Genomic DNA, 23,130 nt, shown 5'->3' with positions numbered 1-23,130 from the left:
TGTTTGATGCACTACAAATGCAGTAGATTGATGTAATTCTTACAATAATTCTGCAATGTAGGTTACTGTCCCCATATTGCAGTGTTAGGGTAGGGGCTAAGGCAAAGATGCTAATAATGCTTGTTTAAGGCTACCCACTGAATTCATGGCAGAGCTGAGCCAGAGACCTCAGCCTATCCTCGTTTTTCCTCTACACTTGCCTAGTCCTAAGGGATTTATTCCTTATCCTTTTCAACGCTTGTACGACAGACAAAGATTCCATCAGCGTGCATTTCGCAGCATAGGGTAGGAAAAACCTGCGGCTGTTGCATTCCTTCCTATGGTGACGCTACTGAAATTACAAGTGGGTCTGGAAAGCCGTTGTAGTCCAAAACACTCTTGTGCAAAGCGGTCGGCTTTACCCAACTTATTTTTGTAAATATATATATATATATATGGACCAATGGGAGTTCAGAATCCGGTGCACGTAAGCAAGCGGGAGAGGACGCACAACTCAGAAACACAGTCCTATAAGGAGAATTATAATAGTTTGGATTGATTTCTTCATAGCCGGGAGGTACTTTTCTAGATGAGAAGCAAACGGCTCCGCCTATCTATTCCCCCTCGTCCACCAGCTGAGCTCCCAAACTGAAAGCGAGCCATCCTTTCCACGTGACCTTCCGCATCTTCTCGCCACGCCCCCCTTTTCGAACGCCCGGAGAAGTCATCCCCCTTGTAGCCGTGGAAACGCATTCAGGGTGTAACGCCGCACGGCCAATGGGAAGCGGCGGACGCCGAGAGAGGCAGCCAATGAGCGCAGCCTGGTGCGAGTTTTAAACTTGCGGCGGTAGGTGGGGCGGCCGTCGGACTCGTGCGCAGCAGGAATCGGCCGCTGGGAGTTTGCTGGGAGCAGAGGCGACTGGTTCGGATTAACATCTCGTGTTGCGCGGACCGAGTCTGGATCATGGCTTTGCGGGTCACCCGGGTAGGAAAGGGGCTTTTGGAAGGGGAGAATTTTTTTGTTTTTCAGCCTTCCTGCTGCGCCCTCTTTTTTGCAGGAGGTGGCAAACTTAAGGCTGCAGTCCTATGCAAGCGTATAAATGGGGCTTACTCCCGAGGAAACGTGCATATGCTTCTGTTTCACAGGAAGTAAGGGGCGGTGGTGCTAGTAACTGCTAATTGCCATATGAAAAATGGAATTATACTGCTGTGTCGAGTTTTTTCTGCCTACCAGAATTACTAAATCGGTTCCCAGACCCTGGGGGGGGGGGGTTGGGCGTTGCCCTGGCTTGTTGAGTTTTACCAGTTGTGAATTGGCTAAGGCTTCTGCTTAATTAGTACTGTGCCTCATCAAAATTGATAGGAGGAGGGTTTTAAGGTCGGGAAGCTTGTAAGGTTCAGAACTCTTATTCCTATCCATCCTTGCTTTATCATAAAGCTGTGCAAATGCTTCCTGGTGTTTGTGAAACAGAGAGGTACTTAAACCGGGTCTTCCTCCTTCCTGCAGAACACAAAGATCAATGCAGAGAACAAAATCAAGGCTGTAATGGCAACCAAGCGGGGAGGCGATGGTGCCAGACCCGGCTTGAGGCCTAGGACTGCCTTGGGGGACATTGGCAACAAGGCATGCGAAGCAAAAGCCAAGGCTGTAATGGAAAAGGTAAGGGTCTCCTTCCCTACCCCCTTCCAAGTAGAGCTTAACATTGGGAACTATCAGGGCTACTGCAATGATTCCTCCCTCTACCCACTTCTGCTCCCTCGCCCAGGAAATACTGAAACCTGCCGTTTTGGACAAAGTTACAACTCAAAAAGTCACAAGACCTACTGAACAGCCAAATGAATCTGTGAAGGAAGAAAAGCCCATCCTTGAACCCGTTAAGGTATCAAATGACTTGCAAATGATAGCCCTAGCCTCATGGTTGGGTGGGGCATGGGGGTGAAGGATTATGAATAACATTTTTGCTATATATGTTGTACATATATGCTATATGTGTTGTCTCTTGATATTGAATCAATATCAATATTGATATTTTTGAGCATTCATTAGCTACCCTTAGCAATAATTGGCAGTCTGCATACTGAGGCTTGGGCTTTAGCCCCTGGGTGGGCTACATTGTCAAACTTAAGTTGTCTGAACAATGTACCTTAATGGCAAACAACTTGCTTCCAGGGCTTGCAAAGTGTTCAGTGGTCTCCAAACACCACTGGGTATTTCCTGCTGCCAGATTAATACTGATTTTCTCTTAAGAAATCAACTCTGTGAATACAGTATTGTGGGTGGGTGTCCCCCCCCCCCCGATGCAGAAACTTGAGACAAACCATGTCCATTACAATGGGCTTTTGAATCTTTAACTGCAATCCCTTTGGTTGCAAGTCCAATACTCAATCCAGTATCTGACTTAAGGTGGATATTTGAATCCTTAGCACTTGCTTCTGATCTCTCACACTACTACTACTGTTCTTTCCCACCCCTTTTGGGCTATACAGTGGTGCCCCGCAAGACGAATGCCTCGCTAAACGAAAAACCCGCAAGACGAACGGGTTTTCCGATTTTTTAGCGGCTTCGCAAGACGAAAGCCCATAGGGAAATCTCCGGGGACAGCGGGGAAGCGCAGCACCTGTCCTGAAGGCTTGCGGTGGGAGGTCCGGGAACAGAGGAGAAGGCGCGCAGCGATTCTCCTCTGTTCCCTGGGCTTGCGGTGGGAGGAGGGTTTTTCCTCCCCACCGCCAACCTTCAGAACAGCCTTCTGAATGTTGGCGGTGGGGAGGAAAGCCCTCCTCCCACCGCAAGCCTTCAGGACAGGTCTGGGAACAGAGGAGAAGGCGTGCAGCGATTATCCTCTGTTCCCGGGGCTTGCGGTGGGAGGAAGGTTTTCCTCCCCACCGCCAACATTCAGAAGGCTGTTCTGAAGGCTGGCGGTGGGAAGAAAAGCCCTTCTCCAGCCTTCAGAAGAGTTCCCTGCAGGGCTCCCCAAGCTGTGAATGTCTGCCCCGCGCGAGGGGCGCTCTGCTTAAGAGCGCCCCTCGTGCGGGGCAGCAGGCTGCTATCCGCAGCTTGGAGAGCCTTGCGGGGAAGTCCTGCAGGGCTCCCCAAGCTGCAGGTGTCTGCCCCGCGTGAGGGGCGCTCTGCTTCAGAGCGTCCCTCGCACCGGGCAGCAGGCTGCTATCCGCAGCCTAGGCAGCCCTGCAGGAACTCTTCTGAAGGCTGGCGGCGGGAGAAGGGCTTTTCTTCCCACCGCCAGCCTTCTGAAGGCTGTTCTGAAGGCTGGCGGTGGAGAGAAAAGTCCTTCTCCCCCCGCCAGCCTTCAGAAGAGGTCCGGGGACAGACTGTCCCCGGATCTGGTCTGAAGGCGGTCTCCCTAGGAACGCATTAATTGATTTTCAATGCATTCCTATGGGAAACCGTGCTTCGCAAGACGAAAAACTTGCGGAACGAATTAATTTCGTCTTGCGAGGCACCACTGTAGCTTAGTTCTTCCTGCAGCCTGGGTATGGACTACTGGATCCCTTTATGCTTCTATGCCCATTAGCATCATGATTACACCTGGGTCAGTAACACACAAGTAGCTCTGCATCCCATGCAATGCTCTTATACAAAATATTGATCAGGAGTCTGAATATTCATCAGGAGTCTAGCATTTCCCTTCTGGTCAGCATTCATGGGCCATATGGCCAGAGCAACAAATGAGAAATTTACCTTTGCACCATAGCGTGGCTTACACACACACTCCTCCCCAGACAACAGGCAAAATAGTTCTAGGACACATTCTAGCCAGACAAAAACACTTGAGCAAATCAGGGCCTTTAAGACACGTGATCTGGGGAGATTCTAAAGGCCACATTTGGCCTCTAGGCCAAGAGATTCCCCTAACCCTGACATGGATGCAGCAGAGACTTGCAGTTGACTTGTAACTGGGCTATTATACAGAGACCACATATACCTTTTGCCTACCAATCTATAGAGAGTGGTCAGAGGACTCATGATGCAGCCACCTTGCTGAAGCTAAACAGGTCTGAGTCCAGAATTAGGAGCCCAGTTGCAGTCCCATGTATGCTGCCATGAGTTCCACAATCCAAGGAGACATGTAGTGTTGTAGCTCAGATATTAATAACTGAAAACTTCTCTTCAACAGTTGGAGTCTCCAGCCCCCAGCCCAATGGAGACTTCTGGTTGTGCACCAGCAGAGGAAATACTGTGCCAGGCCTTTTCAGATGTTCTGCTTGAAGTGAAAGACATTGATACAGATGATGCTTCAGATCCAAACCTTTGCAGCGAATATGTGAAGGATATCTACAACTACCTGAGAGATCTTGAGGTTGGTTCAAGTAGCTAAGGCAAGCCTGATGCATGCCTCTGGAAACTGAGGTTTCTTCCAAATCTAAGTTAACTAGGAAATGTCACTACTTAAGTTTGTGCACAGCAGGTGCCCCCCCCCAAATGACAGCAGCAGCTAGGGGTCTTGCTCTTTGTGTGCCCTTGCTGTGCTTGCAAAATATCAATGGAATCCAAACTCAGTTTATAAAACTGGGGGCAAGGAACTTGCTAGTTCAAAAGCAATGAATGGTGGCGACACGTCAGCTTCAGCTGCAACAAGGCTTCCTTTCTTTTCGTTTGTGCGGGTAAACATGATTTGACATCTGTTGTTTTCTTCACAGGCTCAGCAGTCAGTGAGACCAAACTACTTGGCAGGCCAGGAAATTACTGGGAACATGCGGGCAGTCCTAATTGACTGGCTTGTGCAGGTCCAGATGAAATTCAAACTCCTGCAAGAGACTATGTACATGACTGTTGCCATTATTGATCGCTTTATGCAGGTAAGAGCAGCATGGCAACACTTTTCTTTTTTGGCCTGTTTGCAGCTGTCTTTCCTTAAGAATCTGCAGGGACACAGAAGGCAGAGGGGCTTAGCTGCATTGTATGGAGGCAATACATTGCATCACAATGTTTCCCATGCCCATGTATGAATTTGATCATACATGGAACAATGCACTTTCCTTTTAAATTGAAAGCTACATACTTGGTAGATGCACATACTACACAGCTCTCCCAGGGTAGCTAGACTGGAGGTGGCTTATCAGTCCAGGAAGTTGACCATTGAACTTGCAGTGGAACAAGTGCATAAATATTCCTTACTGTGAAGAGTGTGTCCGCTTTGGGAGTAAGTGGTCTTCCCCAATATTGTTATTAGCCAGTTTGGCTAACAGTTGTTTCTATTGCAGAACAACAAAGTTCATAAGAGGATGCTGCAGCTGGTTGGTGTAACAGCCATGTTCGTTGCCAGCAAATACGAAGAAATGTACCCTCCAGAAATTGGCGACTTTGCCTTTGTGACAGATAACACCTACACCAACGTGCAGATTAGGCAAATGGAGATGAAGATCCTGAGATCACTGGACTTCAATCTTGGTCGTCCTCTTCCACTGCATTTCCTACGGAGGGCATCAAAAATTGGAGAGGTAATTCTGTTTAAGGAGATGCCAATCTCACTAGGTCACAGTATGACACTCCTGAGTCAAATATGTGTGTAGGAAGATCAAACTTTGAATCCTAAAATGTCTCCTTTTGGCGTGAGGAGGTGTATTCAGTATCCTACCAGTAGGCCAGCCTTCTCCAACCTGGTTCCTTCCAAGTGGGTGAGTCCCATTGGCTGCAGCCAGCATGTCTAATGGGAGCTGGGGCCAAAACAACTGAAAGACACAAACTTGGGGAAAGCAGAAGTGGGCTATCACTACTTTTATAAGCATTTGTGGTTCAAAATGGAGCCTGGCAAATTTAAAATTGGTGATGGAGTTAGGTTGTTTTGTCCTGAAAAAGCTGTAAAAAGCTCAACATCTTGCTTTGTCTTAACTGTGTGTAGCTGTGAAGGCACAACCTTTTGATTCAGTTCTTCAGATAGGCAGAAATGTCATGCAAGGCACAGTCTTCCTTGTTGATCTTCAGGGTTCGTTGGCAATAAACACTATCTTACCCTAACTATTCCAGGCCGATGTACAGCAACACACACTTGCAAAATACCTGATGGAGCTCTCACTGGTGGATTATGACATGGCACACTACCCTCCCTCTCAAATTGCTGCTGCGGCCTTTTGCCTATCTACTAAAATACTTGAAGAGGGAGAATGGGTAAGTAACTGAGCCCAGACATAGCCTTAAATTTGTAAGGTAAAAGACCTTGCTTTTCACCGCCACTAAATACCAGAAATGACTTTGGGTATTTGTTTCCATGACTTTCATTCCCATGTGTGAGCTAGAATTGCTGGAGCAGAGTGGCTTGGAGAATAAGCTGTGACCCTGGAAGATCTGCCTCAAAACTTGCCTCTGCTACGAAGCCTCTAGGTAGCCTTAAGCACGCCATTATGTATGCCACTAGATCAAGTGCAAAGGAGGTTCATAGGGCATTCTGAGCTCTTCCATGACCTTCAAGTGTTACTCAGAAGGATTTCTAATGCTTAACTTCTTGCTCTTAGACAACAGCTCTACAACACTACATGCAATATACCGAGACTGATCTTATTCCTGTTATGCAGCATATGGCAAAGAATGTGATGTTGGTAAACAGAGGCAATGCAAAGCATCTGGTAAGCAAAAACCATACCACTGTGCGTCTGGTTACATGTAAATCCTAGCTTGCTACTAAACGAGGTTTATAGCTAAGTCAGTATGATTAAGCACAGGTGTGCTTTGGTTATGTTAATATGTAGTGATATGGTTGGCTCTACAATGGTGCAAAAATTATGTTAACTATTGTTCAATCTCTCCGCAGACTGTCAAGAACAAATATGCCACCAGCAAGCATGCCAAGATCAGCACCCTTCCAGCACTGAACTCTGCAGTCATAAAGGATCTGGCTAAACCATTCTCGAAATAAACCTAATTTAACTGTTGGACAAAGTTGACACCGTGTGTTGCTACTTAAGTGTGTGTATATTATAAATATAGTGGTTATAAAAGTTTTAATAAACTTCTTTTTTACTTTAACCTCCTTGTCATGGTCTAATTGAAATTCCTGAATTGCAGATTAGCTAGTGAGTTGTTGATTCACAAAGGCAGCCTACAATTTTAAATAAGCTATAAATCTTTGGCTTCTCGGTATGAAGATGGTTGTATGTTCTTTAGCACAATGGAGCATACATGAGCAAACTTTACTAAAAAAAAGCTGATTGGCAAACCATTATAAAAGTATGCTTTAGGGAAACCAATTTGGCTAGACTTTTAGGTTGCTTCTTTGTCTGCTTTGTCTAAGAGCAACTTCTAATAGTCAAGAACTCTTCCTGTTCTTTTAAAGTCTATTTTATTGCTGTCCTATAACTCTTGTTAGGATGGCCAAGCTGCTGTTTGGACACAAGTGCAAATCAAATGTAATCACAGGTACATAGAACATAACATGAGCCATGACTACTTGACGTTTAGATCAGTCTCTGATACCTAGGATGTAAGGCCTCCCTTCCCTCCTATTAGTGTAGTTTTTAAACTTCAGTAGTTGTTGCAGCAGCAATTCTAAAGGAAACAACACACTTTTAAATTAACATTGTTTTAGCTAATGCAAAAAAAGGGCTATAGAGAAATTATAGCTGTCAGCTCAGGCCTTACAAATTGGGTTTTCTGGAGAGGACAGGTGAGATATACCGTAGTTTTTATTATTTGAATTTATAATTAATTGCTTGGGGTGTTTCATACTGTAGCTTCCAGAGTCTGGTGAAAGTTTAATAAAACAACTTGATTGGGGAAGGTTAGCCTGAAGCTAGTCAACTTTAGTAGGGTTCTGTCACTTTAAAAGTAGCAAGCCATGCTGAAAAGGATGGGAAATGGCTGCCTATCTGAATTGGTGCAATCATTTTGAGTGACTTCAATTTATCTGAGCCAGGTGCAACATGTGTGCTATTCCTGCAGTTGGGTGTGGTGGGAGGAAAAATATTCTGATGTTCACAGCAACTCAAGCATGCTAGTAAGGATTCATGGTCACATATTTGCAAGGTCTTGGGAAGAGCACTACTGCAATTACACTGCTTGATTGGAAATATTTCCAGTTCATTCAGGCAAAAGGGAGGGTATGGCACACTTGAATTTATTTAAAAGCAAGATAGCTGCAGCTGTTGTTAAAACCAAACCATGTAATGACTACAGTGAACAGGTCAGTCTTGGCAGATGCTATTGTATAGTGAGCTCTAGTAAGCCCATTCTGCTTCTGTTTAAATCCTACTAAGTAACTGGTTGTTTCTCATGAGGTGGCCAATTTACTTGAGCCTCAGCTTCAGAATCTGTCCTTCCAGTGAGCACTCAGGGTTTATTTCCTTCAGAATGGGATAGGTTTGATCTTTTTGCAGTCCATGGGACTCTCAAGAGTCTCCTCCAGCACCACAATTCAAAAGCATCAATTCTCCAGCGATCACCCTACCCTTATGTATAGGTCAAATCCACACCGTGATCAACTCCTGTCCGGAAACCAATGTCCCCACTGTGGAAGGACGTGTGGATCCAGAATTGGCCTCCACAGTCACTTAAGGACTCATTGTTAAAACCGTGTATATGGAAGACAATTTTACTCAGCTAGGAGTGATCGCCAAAGAATATAGGGGTCTGGTGACTTATGCTTCACTGTATCTGAAGTGTGCATGCACACGAAAGCTTATACAGTGGTACCTCGGGTTAAGTACTTAATTCATTCCAGAGGTCCATTCTTAACCTGAAACTGTTCTTTTTTTTTTTTTTAATAATTTTTATTAATTTTCATAAAACCAAAAAACACACAAATAAACAACACATGACTTCCCCACGCCTCCCCTTCACTGCACCCCTGTTTCAGAAATTTTTAGCAATCCTTCATTCCTTTTCAATATTTCGTTTCCCTCAAAATTTTCTTAACTTAAATATTTACAGCTATAGTTCTTTATTTCTTAACCCTTAACATTTTATCAGTCCGAAATTTTGCAACAGTTCTTAAGATATAGTTTAAATTTTTTCCAGTCTTCTTCCACCGTCTCTCTCCTCTGATCACGGATTCTGCCGGTCATCTCTGCCAGTCCCATAAATTCAGTCACCTTCGTCTGCCATTCTTCCAGAGTAGGTAATTCTTGCATCTTCCAATACTTTGCCAGGAGAATTCTTGCTGCTGTGGTTGCGTACATAAAAAAGGTCTTATCTTTCTTTGGTACCAATTGGCCGACCATGCCCAAGAGAAAAGCCTCCGGTTTCTTTACAAATGTCCACTTAAGGACTTTCTTAATTTCATTATAGATCATTTCCCAGTAGGCTTTAACCTTTGGGCAGGTCCGTTCTTAACCTGAAACTGTTCTTAACCTGAAGCACCACTTTAGCTAATGGGGCCTCCCACTGCCACCACTGCGTGATTTCTGTTCTCATCCTGAGGCAAAGTTCTTAACCTGAAGCACTATTTCTGGATTAGCGGAGTCTGTAACCTGAAGCGTCTGTAACCCGAGGTACCACTGTACCCTGAACAAACTTAGTTGGTCCATAAGGTGCTACTGGACAATGCTTTATTTTTCCATCCTAACACTGCAAGCGTAAATTCACCAGTTCCACCAAATTCAAGGTGTAAATGTGTTTAGGATTGCAGCCTAAAGCCCCGCCCCTTGTTTTAGTTGGTTTATAACCGACCGCCCTCCTTTACCCATTTTTCTTTGTTTTATTATGTCTGTCTGCGCGAGAGAGGACCTAATGCTGTAGTAGTAGTAGTAGTAGTAGCAGTAGTAATTAATAAAATCATGGCCCACGAAAAAAACTCTCTTCCCCCTTCTGCGGGGGCCTAACGCGGCTCCACGTACTTGACGCCCCGCCCCCTTGAAGAGGAGCTTTCTTCGGCACGCCCATTAAAGCTGGGAGGCGTGGCCCACCAGGCCGGAAGGTAGAGCGTCTTCGGATTTCGTTCGGAGCTGGGAGTGCGGCTTATCTCAGGCAGGAGCAATCGATCGCCGCTCTCCTTCGGGACCGTGACGTAAGGCTGCGGCGGCGGGCCTTTTGAAACAGAGGGGAGGGAGTTGCGCGAGGGAAGCGGGCCTGGCTGGGAGCTGCTGCTGCTGCTGGGATGGAAACAAGGGAGGGCGCGGCGGCGGCGGCGGCGGCGGCGGCTCCTCTCGACGGCTTCGTTGAAGAGACATCAGAAGAAACTCGACGGCTCGTGGGCGAGGAGGGGCAGGAGAAGCTGGACCTGGTGTCGCTTTTAAGGTCAGGCCCTCTCTGGGTATTGGTGTCGGGCGGAGTCTCAACACAGAGAGAAACACTCACTCCCTCCCATAGGAGCCAACGCCCTTCGCTCCCCCATAAAATATTTGAAGGGGCCGGGCCCCCCCCAAGTTGATGGGCATTGCCATTCAAAGAGTGAAGGTGCGCTACGTCGTGTGATCGGTTATGCTTCCCCCCCAAAAAATATTGTATTCATGTTGGCACCCCTGCCCTCTCTACAAACACCCACGCACAAACACGCCCCCCCACCTCCAAATTGTCGCATTTGCTGTTTCCAGTCACGGTAGATTTGAATTTCTATGCCACCTCTATAATATTATTTAGAAAGCCCAAAGAAATGCATTGGGAGCATGTAAACCTTAATTGTGCATATTTAGTTTTTTATTGGGACGCGGGTGGCGCTGTGGGTTAAACCACAGAGCCTAGGACCTGCCAATCAGAAGGTTGGCGGTTCGAATCCTCGCAACGGGGTGAGCTCCCATTGCTCAGTCCCTGCTCTTGCCAACCTAGCAATTCGAAAGCACGTCAAAGTGCAAGTAGATAAATAGGTACCGCTCTGGCAGGAAGGTAAACAGCATTTCCGTTCACTGCTCTGGTTCGCGGCTTAGTCATGCTGGCCACATGACCCGGAAGCTGTACGCCGGCTCCCTTGGTCAATAAAGCAAGATGAGCGCCGCAACCCCAGAGTCGGTCACGACTGGACCTAATGGCCAGGGGTCCCTTTCATCTTTACCTAGTTATTTATTAAAGTGCCCAGGTCTGTGCAATGGGTCTGTGCATCTAGCTGTTAACCAGAAGGTTAGTGGTTTGAGCCCACCCGGGGATGGCTGTGGGCAGGATTCCTGCATTGCAGGAGGTTGGACTAGATGACCCTTGGGGTCCCGTCCAACTTTATGATTCTGTGGCTTCTATTTGTTGCTTCTGAAAGGAAAAAAAGTCTTGAAGCGGTGAAAATATGCATAAAAAACAACTTTGGGTCCAATGCAAAACAAAAATCTACCCTTAAGAGGCTTGTGGGAAAAGGAAAGTCTTCAAAAGTCTATAGAGGCAGCATCTGATATGCAGTGGGAGGGAGTTCCAAAGAGTAGGTGCTGCCAAGCTAAAGCCCCAGTTTCTACATTGCATGGAAGAAACCCTCTCCTTCAGAGTGCAGTCATAGGCTGGGCATAAAGGCATAAGATTATATTTTAGGGATGGTTCCAGGCTGTATTGGGCTTTGTCCAGCTGTATTGACATTACAGCTAGTTGAGCCATGCCATTGTGTTTTGCATTAGCTGCGACTTCCAGACCAACCTCAATGGCACCCACACACCCTCGCATTATAGGTTATGAGCACCCCTTAAAATTCCTGGATCCAGCATGGATTCAATTGCTGGAATATCCAGGCCAGCCTGGTAATGGCCTGCTAATTATGATTCATTAAGAGAACAAAGGGAATGGCTCTGTGCCAGAGGTCAAATGGGTGGGCCTCCCTCCCTGATTAGTTAGGTAAAAGTAAAAGGCCATAGTTGAAAATTCAGTTATGTGAATGAGAAGTTAGGAGAGAGGCTGCAGGCTGTAAAGTCAGAGAGTGTCATGGCTGATTTCTTCTGGAATCCAAGGTTGTGCTAATGGGAGAAGCAAGACCCTTTCAGGATGTTAATTTTTCATTATTGTTAAATATGTATACTGCCCTTCATCCGAAGATTGGGTCTTTCTAAAGACATACCCAGCTCCTCCTTTAAAATGCTGATCAGAATGCTACTGTCTTTGATTTCAGTATCAGATAAAAGGTGGGTGCTATTAATTAATATGTGAACAAGATAAATTTTCTGTAAACTACTACCATATCCACTCACTTGATTTTTTTCTGTTAATTTGTTTTTTTACTTTGTAGAGTAAGAGAACAAATAAAGCATCAACTTTTGGAATATAATGCAACAGTTAATGCAAGTAAGTATGTGACTACCATTGTGAAAAATAAAAATTTATTATGTTTATATATTGCTAAATAAAAAATACAGTACAAACATGTAAAGTTATTTGATAAGCCCTTGTTTAGAAAGTAAATACCAGGATGAAGTCTCTTGACTATACTATTGGCATGTTCCTCTTGGCGGGGGGAGTGTTTTTCAGTTACTTCTAACATATTCATCTTTTATGTGACAGGTGAAGAAATCATTACGGATCAAGTTATTGATGAAAAGGCCATTGTGTGGTATGTTATCATAACTTATTAATGAATACCCTACTATGGTGTTTCCATGGTTTCCCCCCACGTACAGTTCAAACAAGCAAAAACTTACTTTTGTGCTCTAGGCAAAAGGCAAAGGGCTAATGGCAATGTTATATTTGTAAGGAGGAAATGGGTATGAAGCATTCACCTGTATCTCTTTACATGTTGCATATTCTAGTTCATTTCTATTTGCAGAATTATCTGTGATTTAACAAAATAACTGAAAATGTTGTAGTATTTATAAACTATCAGGCTTGTATTTAAAAGTGTCTAAAATATCTTTATGCTTTTTCTGAGTTTAAATGGCAAGCTTTAAAATTGTTTATCCTTAACAAACATAGTTGAAAGTAAACTGTACTTATTTCAGTGGGATGTATCTCCAAGGGAATGTGTGTGAAAGCAAGGTAAATGGGATAAGCGGCTTGTTGTGGTTTTGTTCATTGTGCTCAGACCATGTTAAAAAAACACACACAAAACTGGAAGTTCTGTGGCCAGTTTAAATTGTGTAAATGGTTGTCCGCATATTTTGTATGTTTGCCCCTTTGAAGAGCAACAAGCTGTCTGTGGTGTTAATACTCCACTGCCTGTGTTGGGAATTCTGCTCAATCCCTTCCCCTGTATTGTCCACCCACCAACCTTGTTTCATAGCCTTGGGGTCTAGAATCTGGATTAATTTCTCAATGAAAGTTGAAATCTGTATGCTGAATGCTGCATCCAATAACAAGTTATGTGCTTGTGTGGCATGGTCTCAGAAAGCTTTCCCACCCAATAATGCTGGCAACACAGATGTTACATTAAATGTGGAGGAGGAGCAGAAATCATTATATGAATAATTTCAGCATTACATATCTACTTGCTGTTCTACATCTCCAAGTTCCCAGTGCAACTTGCAGAAAGAGTAAGGATCAATATCTGAGCAGAGCAATATTGCTTTTCAAACATCAGTAACTAGGAAAATGTGTTAAAAACTTCTCCAGTTGTTAGAAAAGTTTGATAGAAGAATCACCTTCTAAGAAATATACGTTTCAGATCACCTGATCCTTGGTTTCTGTTTACCTGAGTTTTCTTTTGCTCTTAGTACAATAGAAGACTTGGAAGGGGAATTGGAAGAAGTGAAGCTATCACACAGACACAAAACTTTGGCATTACAAAGGTAAAGATTCAGTCTTTCTGAAAAGTTGAAGTATAACATAGGACATGAATGAAGAACTAATGTAGGAGGAATTGAAAATATACTGTGTCTGTTACCACAGGGATGGCTTGTTTGGTCAGATTCTTACCACATGGAAATTAAAAAATCCAAGCCACAATCTAGCATGTTATGTGGAATTAAGATCCACTGAAATTAATGGGCTTGTGCATCCAACTCACTGCTTGATTGTGCAGCAAAGTTACATATGTGAAATTACTAAATAGTAATTTTTATGCTTTACAAAATTGAGCATTAGACAACTTTTTACTCTGCCGCTGCCTTCTATTGAACTTCATATCTATGACATTTAGCCATAGCTGTCAACTTACAGATTTGAAAATAAGGGACCAGCAGCCTCAAAAATAAGGGATCAGCAGCCAGAATAAAGGATTTTCAGAGCACAGCTATGTTCAACTTCTGAGCCCCTCCCAGCCAAAGGCAGAAAGCCCAGTCAGCAGCCAAACGAAGCCTCAAACGGTGGTTCCCACAGCGCAGCAACCCGGCAAAGGGGATGCAGCAAGGAAAACCACCATCACCTCTCCGCTGCGAAGCACTGAGCAAAGGCGAGTCCCCAGGCAACGCGGCCAATTTGATCGGCACAAGGCATGCAAGCTCCCCCCCCCCCCCCAGTCGTTCTTAGACTCCTTATTGGGTGAGCAACACAGCCAAGCAACACAGTTGGAGCCTCCCTCCTCCCTGGCTGGCAGGGAGGGAGGGAGAGGAGCTGCTTCTTTTGAAATTTAAGGGACATCATTTAAGGGACATCCATCAATAAGGGATAGCAGCGGGACACAGCGCTGGGATAAGGGACTTTCCTGCCAAATAAGGGACGGTTGACAGCTATGCATTTAGCATATGAAACAGCTTAACCACTAATTGAAATAAAATATATTATTGGAATTTCATCAGAAATACAAACACAAGGTTCCTTACTATACAAAGTTTCATACACATCTTGATCTTTGAAATACTCTGATGTGATGTGTAATGTTTAGCCAGTAAGTTATGGTGCATCACTTGTTCACGGAAATGTGTATATGAAAGCAGGAAAAAAATTCTTAGAATCCAGTTCTTATTTCTTCTATGAATGTTCTAGACATACTGTTATGCATTTCCTCAGAACACATCTTACTTTTCTTCTTTTTAACTGTATAGGTTGCAAGTAAATGATGCACTTAGAGCCAAGCTGAGGAACAATGATGACAACTTAAAGTAAGGGGATTTGAAAGTCCAAGGAGTTATTTAAACTGAATTATTTAACTGACAAGAGTATTTGTAGCTTGTTTAATGACTATGGAATTGATATTTAAATACTGCTTCTGTGGATAATAGAATATTTCAGAAAGGCACTCTGGTTAGGCAACTGATATTCCTAGATGAAATTTCTAGTCCCTTATAGTTGGTTTAAATCAGCTGTTGCAATGCCCTATTTTAGTCCTTTGTAAAATTCTCATACTGTGGTTCCATTTAACTACAAATGGGATACAGTTTAAAACTAGAATCAGGTTAAAATTAGCTGTGATCTCAGCAAACCTGTTCCTTAGAATTGTGCTGTTGCTGATTTTTATAGAAGGCAGCTGCTGCTTTTGTTTTTGGTTGGTTGGTTGGTTGGTTGTTGGGCAGCGTCCACTTAGAGTAAGCGCCTATGTCATTTACCTCCCCATAACATGTTTTGGCAGTTTCTCACAGGGAAGTCATAACAGTGAAAGTAACTCCCCTAGGAAGAAAACAGCTGAAGAGGGGAAAACATGGAGAATAAAAAAGTGGGCGGTCTAGCATGCTGTTGTCCCCACCCTGGTTTTTAAATGGCTCCAGTCCCTTTGCTTCATAGGAACTTGACCAAATCTGCATTACAACGCACAGGTGCTGGTGCCATAACATGTACTTTTGAGACTTTTTCTCTAAATACTGCTTTTTATTGTTGTTTTTCACTGCTTGCAACTTGCTGCAGCTGCAGATGAATATCTTGATGCCCAGGTGTGTTGCATGCTTAGCTGGCACAATACACACATAGAAGTACTAGTAAAAGCCAAAGACAGATCTCTTGATATTTGAATATTTGGCCATTAGAAATACCCCCATCACCTGGCTTTTAGACCTGATCTGGTGCAGGCCATTTTCAACTCTTTTTGTTAGAGAAAAGTGGATTGAAGACAAACTGCCTTCATTTAAATTGAGTCTGTGAATAGATTTAAACCAAGGGTGGGGAATCTGTGGCCCTCCAGATGACGTTAGACTACGTTTGTTTGCTTGTTTGCTTACTTATCAATCAGTTTCTACACCACTCAACATAAAGATATCTAGGCACCAAAGCAAGAAACTCAATATAATATAACATAAAAAACAAAATAAAACTGTATGTTATGTTCAGTAAAGCATACACGGCTGGGTCATATTGCAGGGGAAATGTGTCAATAAAGTCTTAACCAAGAGTCCAAAATATATTTTCCATAATCCCTGACTATTGGCCATCCCGGTTGATGGAATTGGCCAACACCTGGAAGACTCAGAGTTCCGCAGCCCTGGTGTAAACTAAGGGCCAAATGAAATGCTGCGCACAAAATGCACAACAAAAATACCAGCCACTTTGGGATGGGATGATTTGGAGAGAAGTAGCAGTACTAGGGACGCGGGTGGCGCTGTGGGTAAAACCTCAGTGCCTAGGACTTCCCGATCGCATGGTTGGCGGTTCAAATCCCCGCAGCGGGGTGAGCTCCCGTCGTTCGGTCCCAGCTCCTGCCCACCTAGCAGTTCGAAAGCACTCTTAAGTGCAAGTAGATAAATAAGGACCGCTTTATAGCAGGAAGATAAACGGCATTTCTGTGTGCTGCACTGGTGCTGGCTTGCCAGCTGCAGCTTCGTCACTCTGGCCACGTGACCCGGAAGTGTCTTCAGACGGCGCCGGCTCACGGCCTCTAGAGCGAGATGAGCACGCAACCCTAGAGTCGGACACGACTGGCCCGTACGGACAGGGGTACCTTTACCTTTACCTTTTAGCAGTATGGGGGCTGCTTAATCTTTGGCCACTGCTTTCTGCTGCAACTCCCCCTGTGGGAAACACATTTGAAACTCTGTAGGGAAAAGAACAATGTGGGGGGGGGGATTTACAGCAGAAAACCACAGCTAGGGAAAGAATTAAGCAGCTTAACCCAACACTGCATATTCACTCCAAATCACTCCATACCAAAGAGATAGGGCTGTAGTTCGGTGGTAGAGCTTTGCATGCTTTGCTGGGAATGTCCCCTATCTGAAACCCTGAAGAGCCACTGCCAGTCAGTGTAAACAGTACTGCGCTAGTTGGACCAGTGGTCTTCCTTAACATAAGACAACTTTATATGTCCTTATATATGCTTTTCTTAGAAGAAGGACATCAGGCTTCTGTTTAAGTGCATTTGCATCTAAGTTTGATTTGATTGTATGGGCCTCAGGGTCATGCTGATTTCTGTTTATGCTTTCATTAGGTTGATCGGGGAGACTATAAAACACATTATGATGCTTAGTACTGCAGTAATTAAATTAAAACAGGCAAGTATCCTTTCTGTTAAAACGTTAAGGCTCATTGTCTAGAAAAGATATATTTGCAACCCATGGTAGATACAAGTGTAGCTGTACTTTAAAAAGTTACTGTGTTTACATACTACCCTTTCTCCTAAAAAAAAAAAAGTACTAAAGTTAATATTCCCAGTTACAGTATTACTTTGGGGTGTCAGGGGGGTAGTGGGGGCAGACACATTGTGCTCTTTTCAGGGTAGCTTGTCCACCTTTGGTCCCCACCCTGTACCTGTGGCTCCTAGAAGCTGTCAGCATGCCACACCCCGGGAATGGCTTTGACTGGCCAGCTAAACCAGGTGAGGGGAGCCAATAGGTCTCAAACCCTCAGTGAAAAAGGGACTTCCGAATATGTGAATACAGGTTCCATCGGATTGAGTGGATGAGACCAATAGTGGGTCCAATGTTCAAGAAGTTGGTTTCTGCACAGGCTATATAGAGAAGTGAGGGGCAGATGGGGCTTATCTGGGAAGGTAGTCCATGTAGCAGGAGGAAAACTGATCCCAAACCTCTACTGCCTTGTGGGACATCTTCAGAAGAAGAAAATCCTAAGGAGTAAACCCTACACAAATCTGGAATGGAGTCCTTAAGGTGGTTGGATGGCATCTTGTACACCACCTTCTGGCAACTCCTGCAGCCAAGTTGGTGCCAAATATATTTATCTGCTTTCCTTTGGACCACAGCAGCAAGGCCAAGAGGGGGCGGTCTTGTCATCTGGGCATCCCAGGACCTCCATACACACTGCTCAGGCTTATGCCCCAGGGAGGTCACTTTGGTGCTGCTAACTCAGTGTTTTGACTTCACCTCTGGAAGAGCACTCCATTGTCTCTCGAGGTAGAAGGATGCCAACAAGTATTACTCTGACAACCGGATTAGATATTTTTTACAAAATATATTAATGAACTGCTTTTTTAATATAGCAGTCTCGTGAACTGGAAGAAAAATTGAATGAAGTTAAGCAGAGAAGACAATGTAAGTTTTTTAACCGTAGTGAAATATCGGTTTCCCTTTTGTATCTTATAAAGGTGATGTGCCATGAAAATGAGAGTGTGTTGGAAACATTATCATTCCACCCAATGATGGATGTGCACATTATAAATTCTCATGGATAGTCAGTTTGGTGGTTAGTGCAAAAGGGGTGTGGTAAGGAAGGTGCCCCAAGAACAGTATAAAGGCCACATCACAGTAGCATTGTGTGCAATTACACAGGTGCTAAGGCTTCTTTCTGTGGGCATTCAAGAACAATAACAGAAATAGGTAAGCATCCCCACAAAGTTTTCCGTTAACTACTCCAATTCTGGTTTTACTGGATGATTACTGCCGCTTGCTTTACTCATACAGTGGTACCTCAGGATGCAAACGGGATCCGTTCCGGAGCCCCGTTCACACCCTGAAGCGAACACAACCCACGACTGCCTGTCTGTGTGTGGGGGGGTCACGATTCGCCTTTTCCGCGCACGCGCAAGATGTCATATTGAGCATATGCGCGAGCGACAAAACCTGGAAGTAACGTGCTCCGTTACTTCTGGGTCACCACGGAGCACAACCCGAAAAGGCTTAACTTGAAGCGACTTCAACCCAAGGTAGGACTGTATTTTCATGATCCCATTTAGAAAAGAACCTTAAGCCATATTATGGCCTTAATACAGGTCCATGCAGAGCTTGTCAGAAGCCCAGGGCGGGAGGCTTGTCTGTGAGACAGGCAAACGCCTAATCTGACCTGACGCTACACACTAGTATGCAGTAACGCAGGTCCAGATTTTACTATCAAAGCCTTGCAGTGCATATGGACAGGCATGGGTGTTTCACCCAATAAGTCCCCGGTCTGTCACAGGGCGTTCTTGGCCTGACAGCATATCTGGAGGGCCCCTTGGCTAGCTTAGCCCTCCAACGCCCAGGGCAAGTGGGCCTGGCTGCCCCCACCCACACAGACCTGCCTTAATGTGTACACACTTTCTTCCAAAACTAAGTTTTTGTAGAATCAGCAGAGCTTGTTTTTATTTGCACACTTAATATATACTTCTGCATACACGGGGAATCCCCTTAGTATGTAGAAACCAGTACCTTGATTTTTCTTCGGTCCAGTTTGCTTCTAAACAGCCATATATAAGATCACTTACCTTTGGTTTTTGTTCACTACTCCGTGATGACTTGCTACTTTTTACAAGCAGTGTTGAAATGCAATACTTGCATTGTAGTAGCTTCTTTAAGTGTACTGTAGCTTGTAATTGGTTGTATTAATACTATGCATGCCCATAAATCTGCTCTGGAAGGTCCCCCAACCCTGTGGAGCAGCTTTTGAGGGTGCACAGATGGCTGCAGGAGGGGAAAAAAGGAAAGGGAATTGAAATTGTGTCAGATGGAAGTCTGTTCTGCTCGCAAAGCAGCAGCATTGGATAAAACTCTACATGTGTTTAGAGTTCTAACGGTTTAAGCATGGTGTGTGGAATGGAGGCATACAGTCATACCTTGGAACTTGAATGGAATCCGTTCCTGAAGTCCATTTGACTTCCAAAATGTTCAAAAACCAGATCACGGCTTCTGATTGGCTGCAGGAAGGTCCTGCAGCCAATCAAGCCCCAGAAGCCTTGTGGGACGTTCGGGTTCCAAAAGAACATTCACAAACCAGAACAATCACTTCCGGGTTTGCAGTGTTTGGGAGCCAAAACTTATGAGTTCCAGGGTGTTCGACAACCAAGGTACAACTGTATTTCTTTATTTTAAAACCGTGTCATAAATCACTCACTACAAAGCCTCTTCTAGCACTAGGATTTGGGAAATGATCGAGCTCATAGTTTCATATTTTTCTCCTCATAATTCAATAGCACTAAAGCAAGCTATGGATTGCAAACTGGCAGATATACATAATATGAAAATGAAACGAAAAGAGGAACTGGATAATATGGAAGTGAGTGAAATGTTGAAGGCGGCCCGTAGAAATCTGCAAAAGGAAATTGAGATGACGACATCGATTCAAAACATCTTCCAGGTAAAATTGCCTCTGAGAAGGACAGATTATATCATTTTGATCTGTACTAAATATAAATTGAGTCAATTTATAGCCTACTAGCAAGAATGACTTTACTGATGAGAAAGCTACTTTTATTGGGGAATTTTGTGATCTATTGACAGTTTAATATATTAAACATTAACATTTCTGTGCATAGATTGAGAATGACCAAACGTATAACTTGCACGATGCGTGACCACTTTCTTTTATCAGCCCACATTTTTTCCCCTTTTTTAGTATTGACGTCCTGAAGAGTTCCATTTGCTACTGGGAGCAAGAAGTATCTGAAGTATTTCTTTAAAAACTAAACAAACTGATTTTGTTTCAGAATCTCATTATTGGAAGTGAGGTCAATTGGGCAGAAGATCCAGCTTTGAAGGAAATTGTTCTGCAACTGGAGAAAAATGTGGCTAGAATGTGAAGAAGCAGCAGAGCAGTACATTTTCTATGGTTTGCTGATTCAGAGGAGAAGCAGTAGTCTGTCAAGCTATTGTGACAAAGAGGTGTGTTTTCATAATAACTGCAGTGGCGCTTAATTATATTGATGCACAGATGGACTTGAAAACTTCCTGCTGTAAAATATGTTGCCTAACTTAATGACTAGATTTGTTTGCTCTACCTTGGAAGAACCATTCCAGTTTTATGGAAAGAGTTATTAACGGAGAGTATTGTAACTGCAACATTCTTCCCATCGCCTCCTCAATTTCCAGAGAAATTATTGGCTGTTGCCTTGGAATGAAGACAGAGCAACAGGTTTGCTTTTTAAATCTTATTTCCTGCTGGGAAGGCAGGAATGCCTTTCCTTACATTTTGACTTTCTTTACCACCTATAACGAGCACATCATGTTTGTGTGTGCCAGTGGAAAGCAGCTTAATATTTTGATGGATCATTTTTGTTATATTCAATGGATTCCCAAAGCCACTTCACTACAATGGTATGTTATGTATGTTTAGTTAACTGTTGTGCATTTAAATAGTTGGCTGCTGCTATTATTGCAGTGCCATCATTATGCATGTAACGTTGTGCATTTAAGTGTTTCTAAAATCTAAAATAATGAGGAACATAATGAAGGGAAGGACAGGGGTAGAGAAATCTTACTGTAGAATGACCATAGGTTAGAATTCTTGTATTGTTTATACATGTTATGCCATAGTATTGGCTGCATTTGCAGTGAAATAAAATAGCTTTATGTGTTATCCTATATGGTTTGGAGGGTTCAAACCTCTTACAAGCTTAGCACTCATGGGAATAAGATGTGGCCTTCTTGTAGAAGGATGGTTATTGGTTTGGTTTGATTTTATTGTGTATTTTGCATCTTCATTTTGTATTTTTATGTTGTGAACCATTCTGTGGTCTTCAGATGAAGGGTGGTATATAAATCAAATAAATAACTCTTGTATATCAGGAATGATTCTACGAAGGGAGGTAAAAAGTGGAGTCCCCCAATGATTGGCTTTTGGACCTGTGCTGTTAACTTGTTCACAAACCATCTAGAGCTAGGAGTGAGCAGTGGCGTGACCATGTTTGCTGAAAATACTAAGTTGTCCAGGACATTAAATTAAAGGAGGGATTCCAGAGACCTCCCAAAGAACCCATCCTAACTGAGTGAATTGGTAGTAAAATGGCAGATGCATTTCAGGATAAACAATTGTAGAGTGATGCATTCTGGGGCAAAAAAAAAAATCTTTCACATATATGCTCATGGAGTATGAACTGGTGGTGATTGGCCAGGAACAAGATCTTGGGGTCATGTTGACCCACTACGTAGCAGTTGCAAAAAATGTAAATCCCATGCTAGGGATCATTAGGAAAGAATTAAAAATAAAGCTGATATACAAATCTATATTGCAACTGTATTCCTACTGTCCGTAGTTCTGGTAACCTTACTTCAAAAATGATATTGTTGAGTTGGAAAACATTCCAAAAAGTGAAAAGCAAAATGATCAAGGAAATGGAACAATTCTCCTATAATGAAAGGCTGCAGCATTTGGAAGTGTTTTTTTAATTTAGCTAAGAGATGACATATAAACGCGTGTGATAATGCCATGGAGAAAGAGGATCAAGGCAAGTTGTTCTTCCTCATAACATTAGACTTGTAGCTATCCTATGGAGCTAAATGCTGGTAGATTCAGAACAGGCAGAAGAAAGTACTTCTTCACACAGCACATATTTAAAACCATGGAATTTGCTCCCACAAGAGGCAGCGACAACCACCAAGCCAGATGGTTTAAAGGAGAATTTAGGCCAGGGGTCAGCAACCTTTTTCAGCTACCGTCCCTCAGACCATGTGGTGGGCCAGACTAGATTTTGAAAAAAAATATGAACGAATTCCTATGCCCCACAAATAACCCAGAGATGCATTTTAAATAAAAGCACACATTCTACTTGTGTAAAAAAACACTGATTCCCAGACCGTCCGCAGGCCGGATTGAGAAGGCAATTGGGCCCCTTCCGGCCCACAGGCCTTAGGCTGCCTACCCCTGATTTAGGCAAACCTTGGAGGATAAAGCCTACTGAAGGCTACCAACCATAATGGCTATGCGTGCGCTCCCTCCCTCCCCCCCCCCCCCGGAAGCTATAGTTCAGGATGGGAGAGAGAGCAGTTCTGCTTGCAGACTTGCCGTAGGTATTGTTATAAGAATTTGAGGTCTCAAATATGTAAACTAAATGTACAAGGCAAACACATAAATACATAAACCACATGTCTGAAACAGTACAGGAAGGCAGTCCGGAAACCATTTTGACTCTCCCAAACTGACCAAATGTTTCTCTGCAAGGAGGGAAGAAATGCCTCTGTGCTCACCAATCCTGCCTTAAGGGCATATTTAAGTTGTGAATAGGGTGAGCCTGTGACCTGGATTCAGGAATTAAGTAGTTATAATAAAAGAGTGGCCAAAACCCAGATAATGCAGTAAAGTAACCTGCCAGACAGGAGATAAACAACACACTCAGGATTCTGTTTTAGACCGCCCCCTGTGATGTA

General features: G+C 43.8%; 2 protein-coding genes across 3 annotated transcripts; both read left to right on the top strand.

Annotated features, from left to right (window-relative positions):
- The first annotated feature begins 804 nt into the window (after positions 1 to 804).
- CCNB1 (cyclin B1) lies at positions 805 to 6,958 on the top strand. 2 transcript variants are annotated; one of them, XM_081881160.1, is made up of 9 exons: positions 805 to 964; positions 1,487 to 1,639; positions 1,746 to 1,859; positions 4,113 to 4,295; positions 4,636 to 4,794; positions 5,200 to 5,436; positions 5,963 to 6,103; positions 6,448 to 6,558; positions 6,744 to 6,958. In XM_081881160.1, the coding sequence occupies exons 1-9, from the start codon at positions 944 to 946 to the stop codon at positions 6,846 to 6,848; spliced, it is 1,224 nt and encodes a 407-aa protein (XP_081737286.1). In that variant the 5' UTR covers positions 805 to 943; the 3' UTR covers positions 6,849 to 6,958. The 2 variants fall into 2 exon arrangements, with proteins under 2 accessions (XP_081737286.1, XP_081737287.1); XM_081881161.1 differs by lacking the exon at positions 5,963 to 6,103.
- A 3,031-nt stretch (positions 6,959 to 9,989) lies between these two features.
- Positions 9,990 to 21,180, top strand: CENPH (centromere protein H). Its single transcript, XM_081881158.1, has 9 exons — positions 9,990 to 10,162; positions 12,057 to 12,112; positions 12,329 to 12,377; positions 13,474 to 13,548; positions 14,743 to 14,799; positions 17,049 to 17,112; positions 18,057 to 18,108; positions 19,962 to 20,125; positions 20,475 to 21,180. The coding sequence occupies exons 1-9, from the start codon at positions 10,023 to 10,025 to the stop codon at positions 20,565 to 20,567; spliced, it is 750 nt and encodes a 249-aa protein (XP_081737284.1). The 5' UTR covers positions 9,990 to 10,022; the 3' UTR covers positions 20,568 to 21,180.
- The last annotated feature ends 1,950 nt before the right edge of the window (positions 21,181 to 23,130 follow it).

Source organism: Podarcis erhardii (genome assembly GCF_964252035.2).
Source record: "Podarcis erhardii genome assembly, chromosome: 11".
NCBI classification, from domain to species: Eukaryota; Metazoa; Chordata; class Lepidosauria; order Squamata; family Lacertidae; genus Podarcis; species Podarcis erhardii.
This window is presented reverse-complemented; position numbering and strand designations above follow the sequence as displayed.

What these genes read in the sequence shown, in the direction of transcription:
- CCNB1 (XM_081881160.1), top strand. Translation starts at nt 944, where the DNA reads ATGGCTTTGCGGGTCACCCGG. An exon ending in TGGCTTTGCGGGTCACCCGG is followed by an intron (nt 965 to 1,486) that starts GTAGGAAAGGGG and finishes TCCTTCCTGCAG; the next exon opens with AACACAAAGATCAATGCAGA. An exon ending in GGGCATCAAAAATTGGAGAG is followed by an intron (nt 5,437 to 5,962) that starts GTAATTCTGTTT and finishes TAACTATTCCAG; the next exon opens with GCCGATGTACAGCAACACAC.
- CENPH (XM_081881158.1), top strand. Translation starts at nt 10,023, where the DNA reads ATGGAAACAAGGGAGGGCGCGGCGGCGGCGGCGGCGGCGGCGGCTCCT. An exon ending in GATGAAAAGGCCATTGTGTG is followed by an intron (nt 12,378 to 13,473) that starts GTATGTTATCAT and finishes TTTTGCTCTTAG; the next exon opens with TACAATAGAAGACTTGGAAG. An exon ending in AAAACTTTGGCATTACAAAG is followed by an intron (nt 13,549 to 14,742) that starts GTAAAGATTCAG and finishes TTAACTGTATAG; the next exon opens with GTTGCAAGTAAATGATGCAC.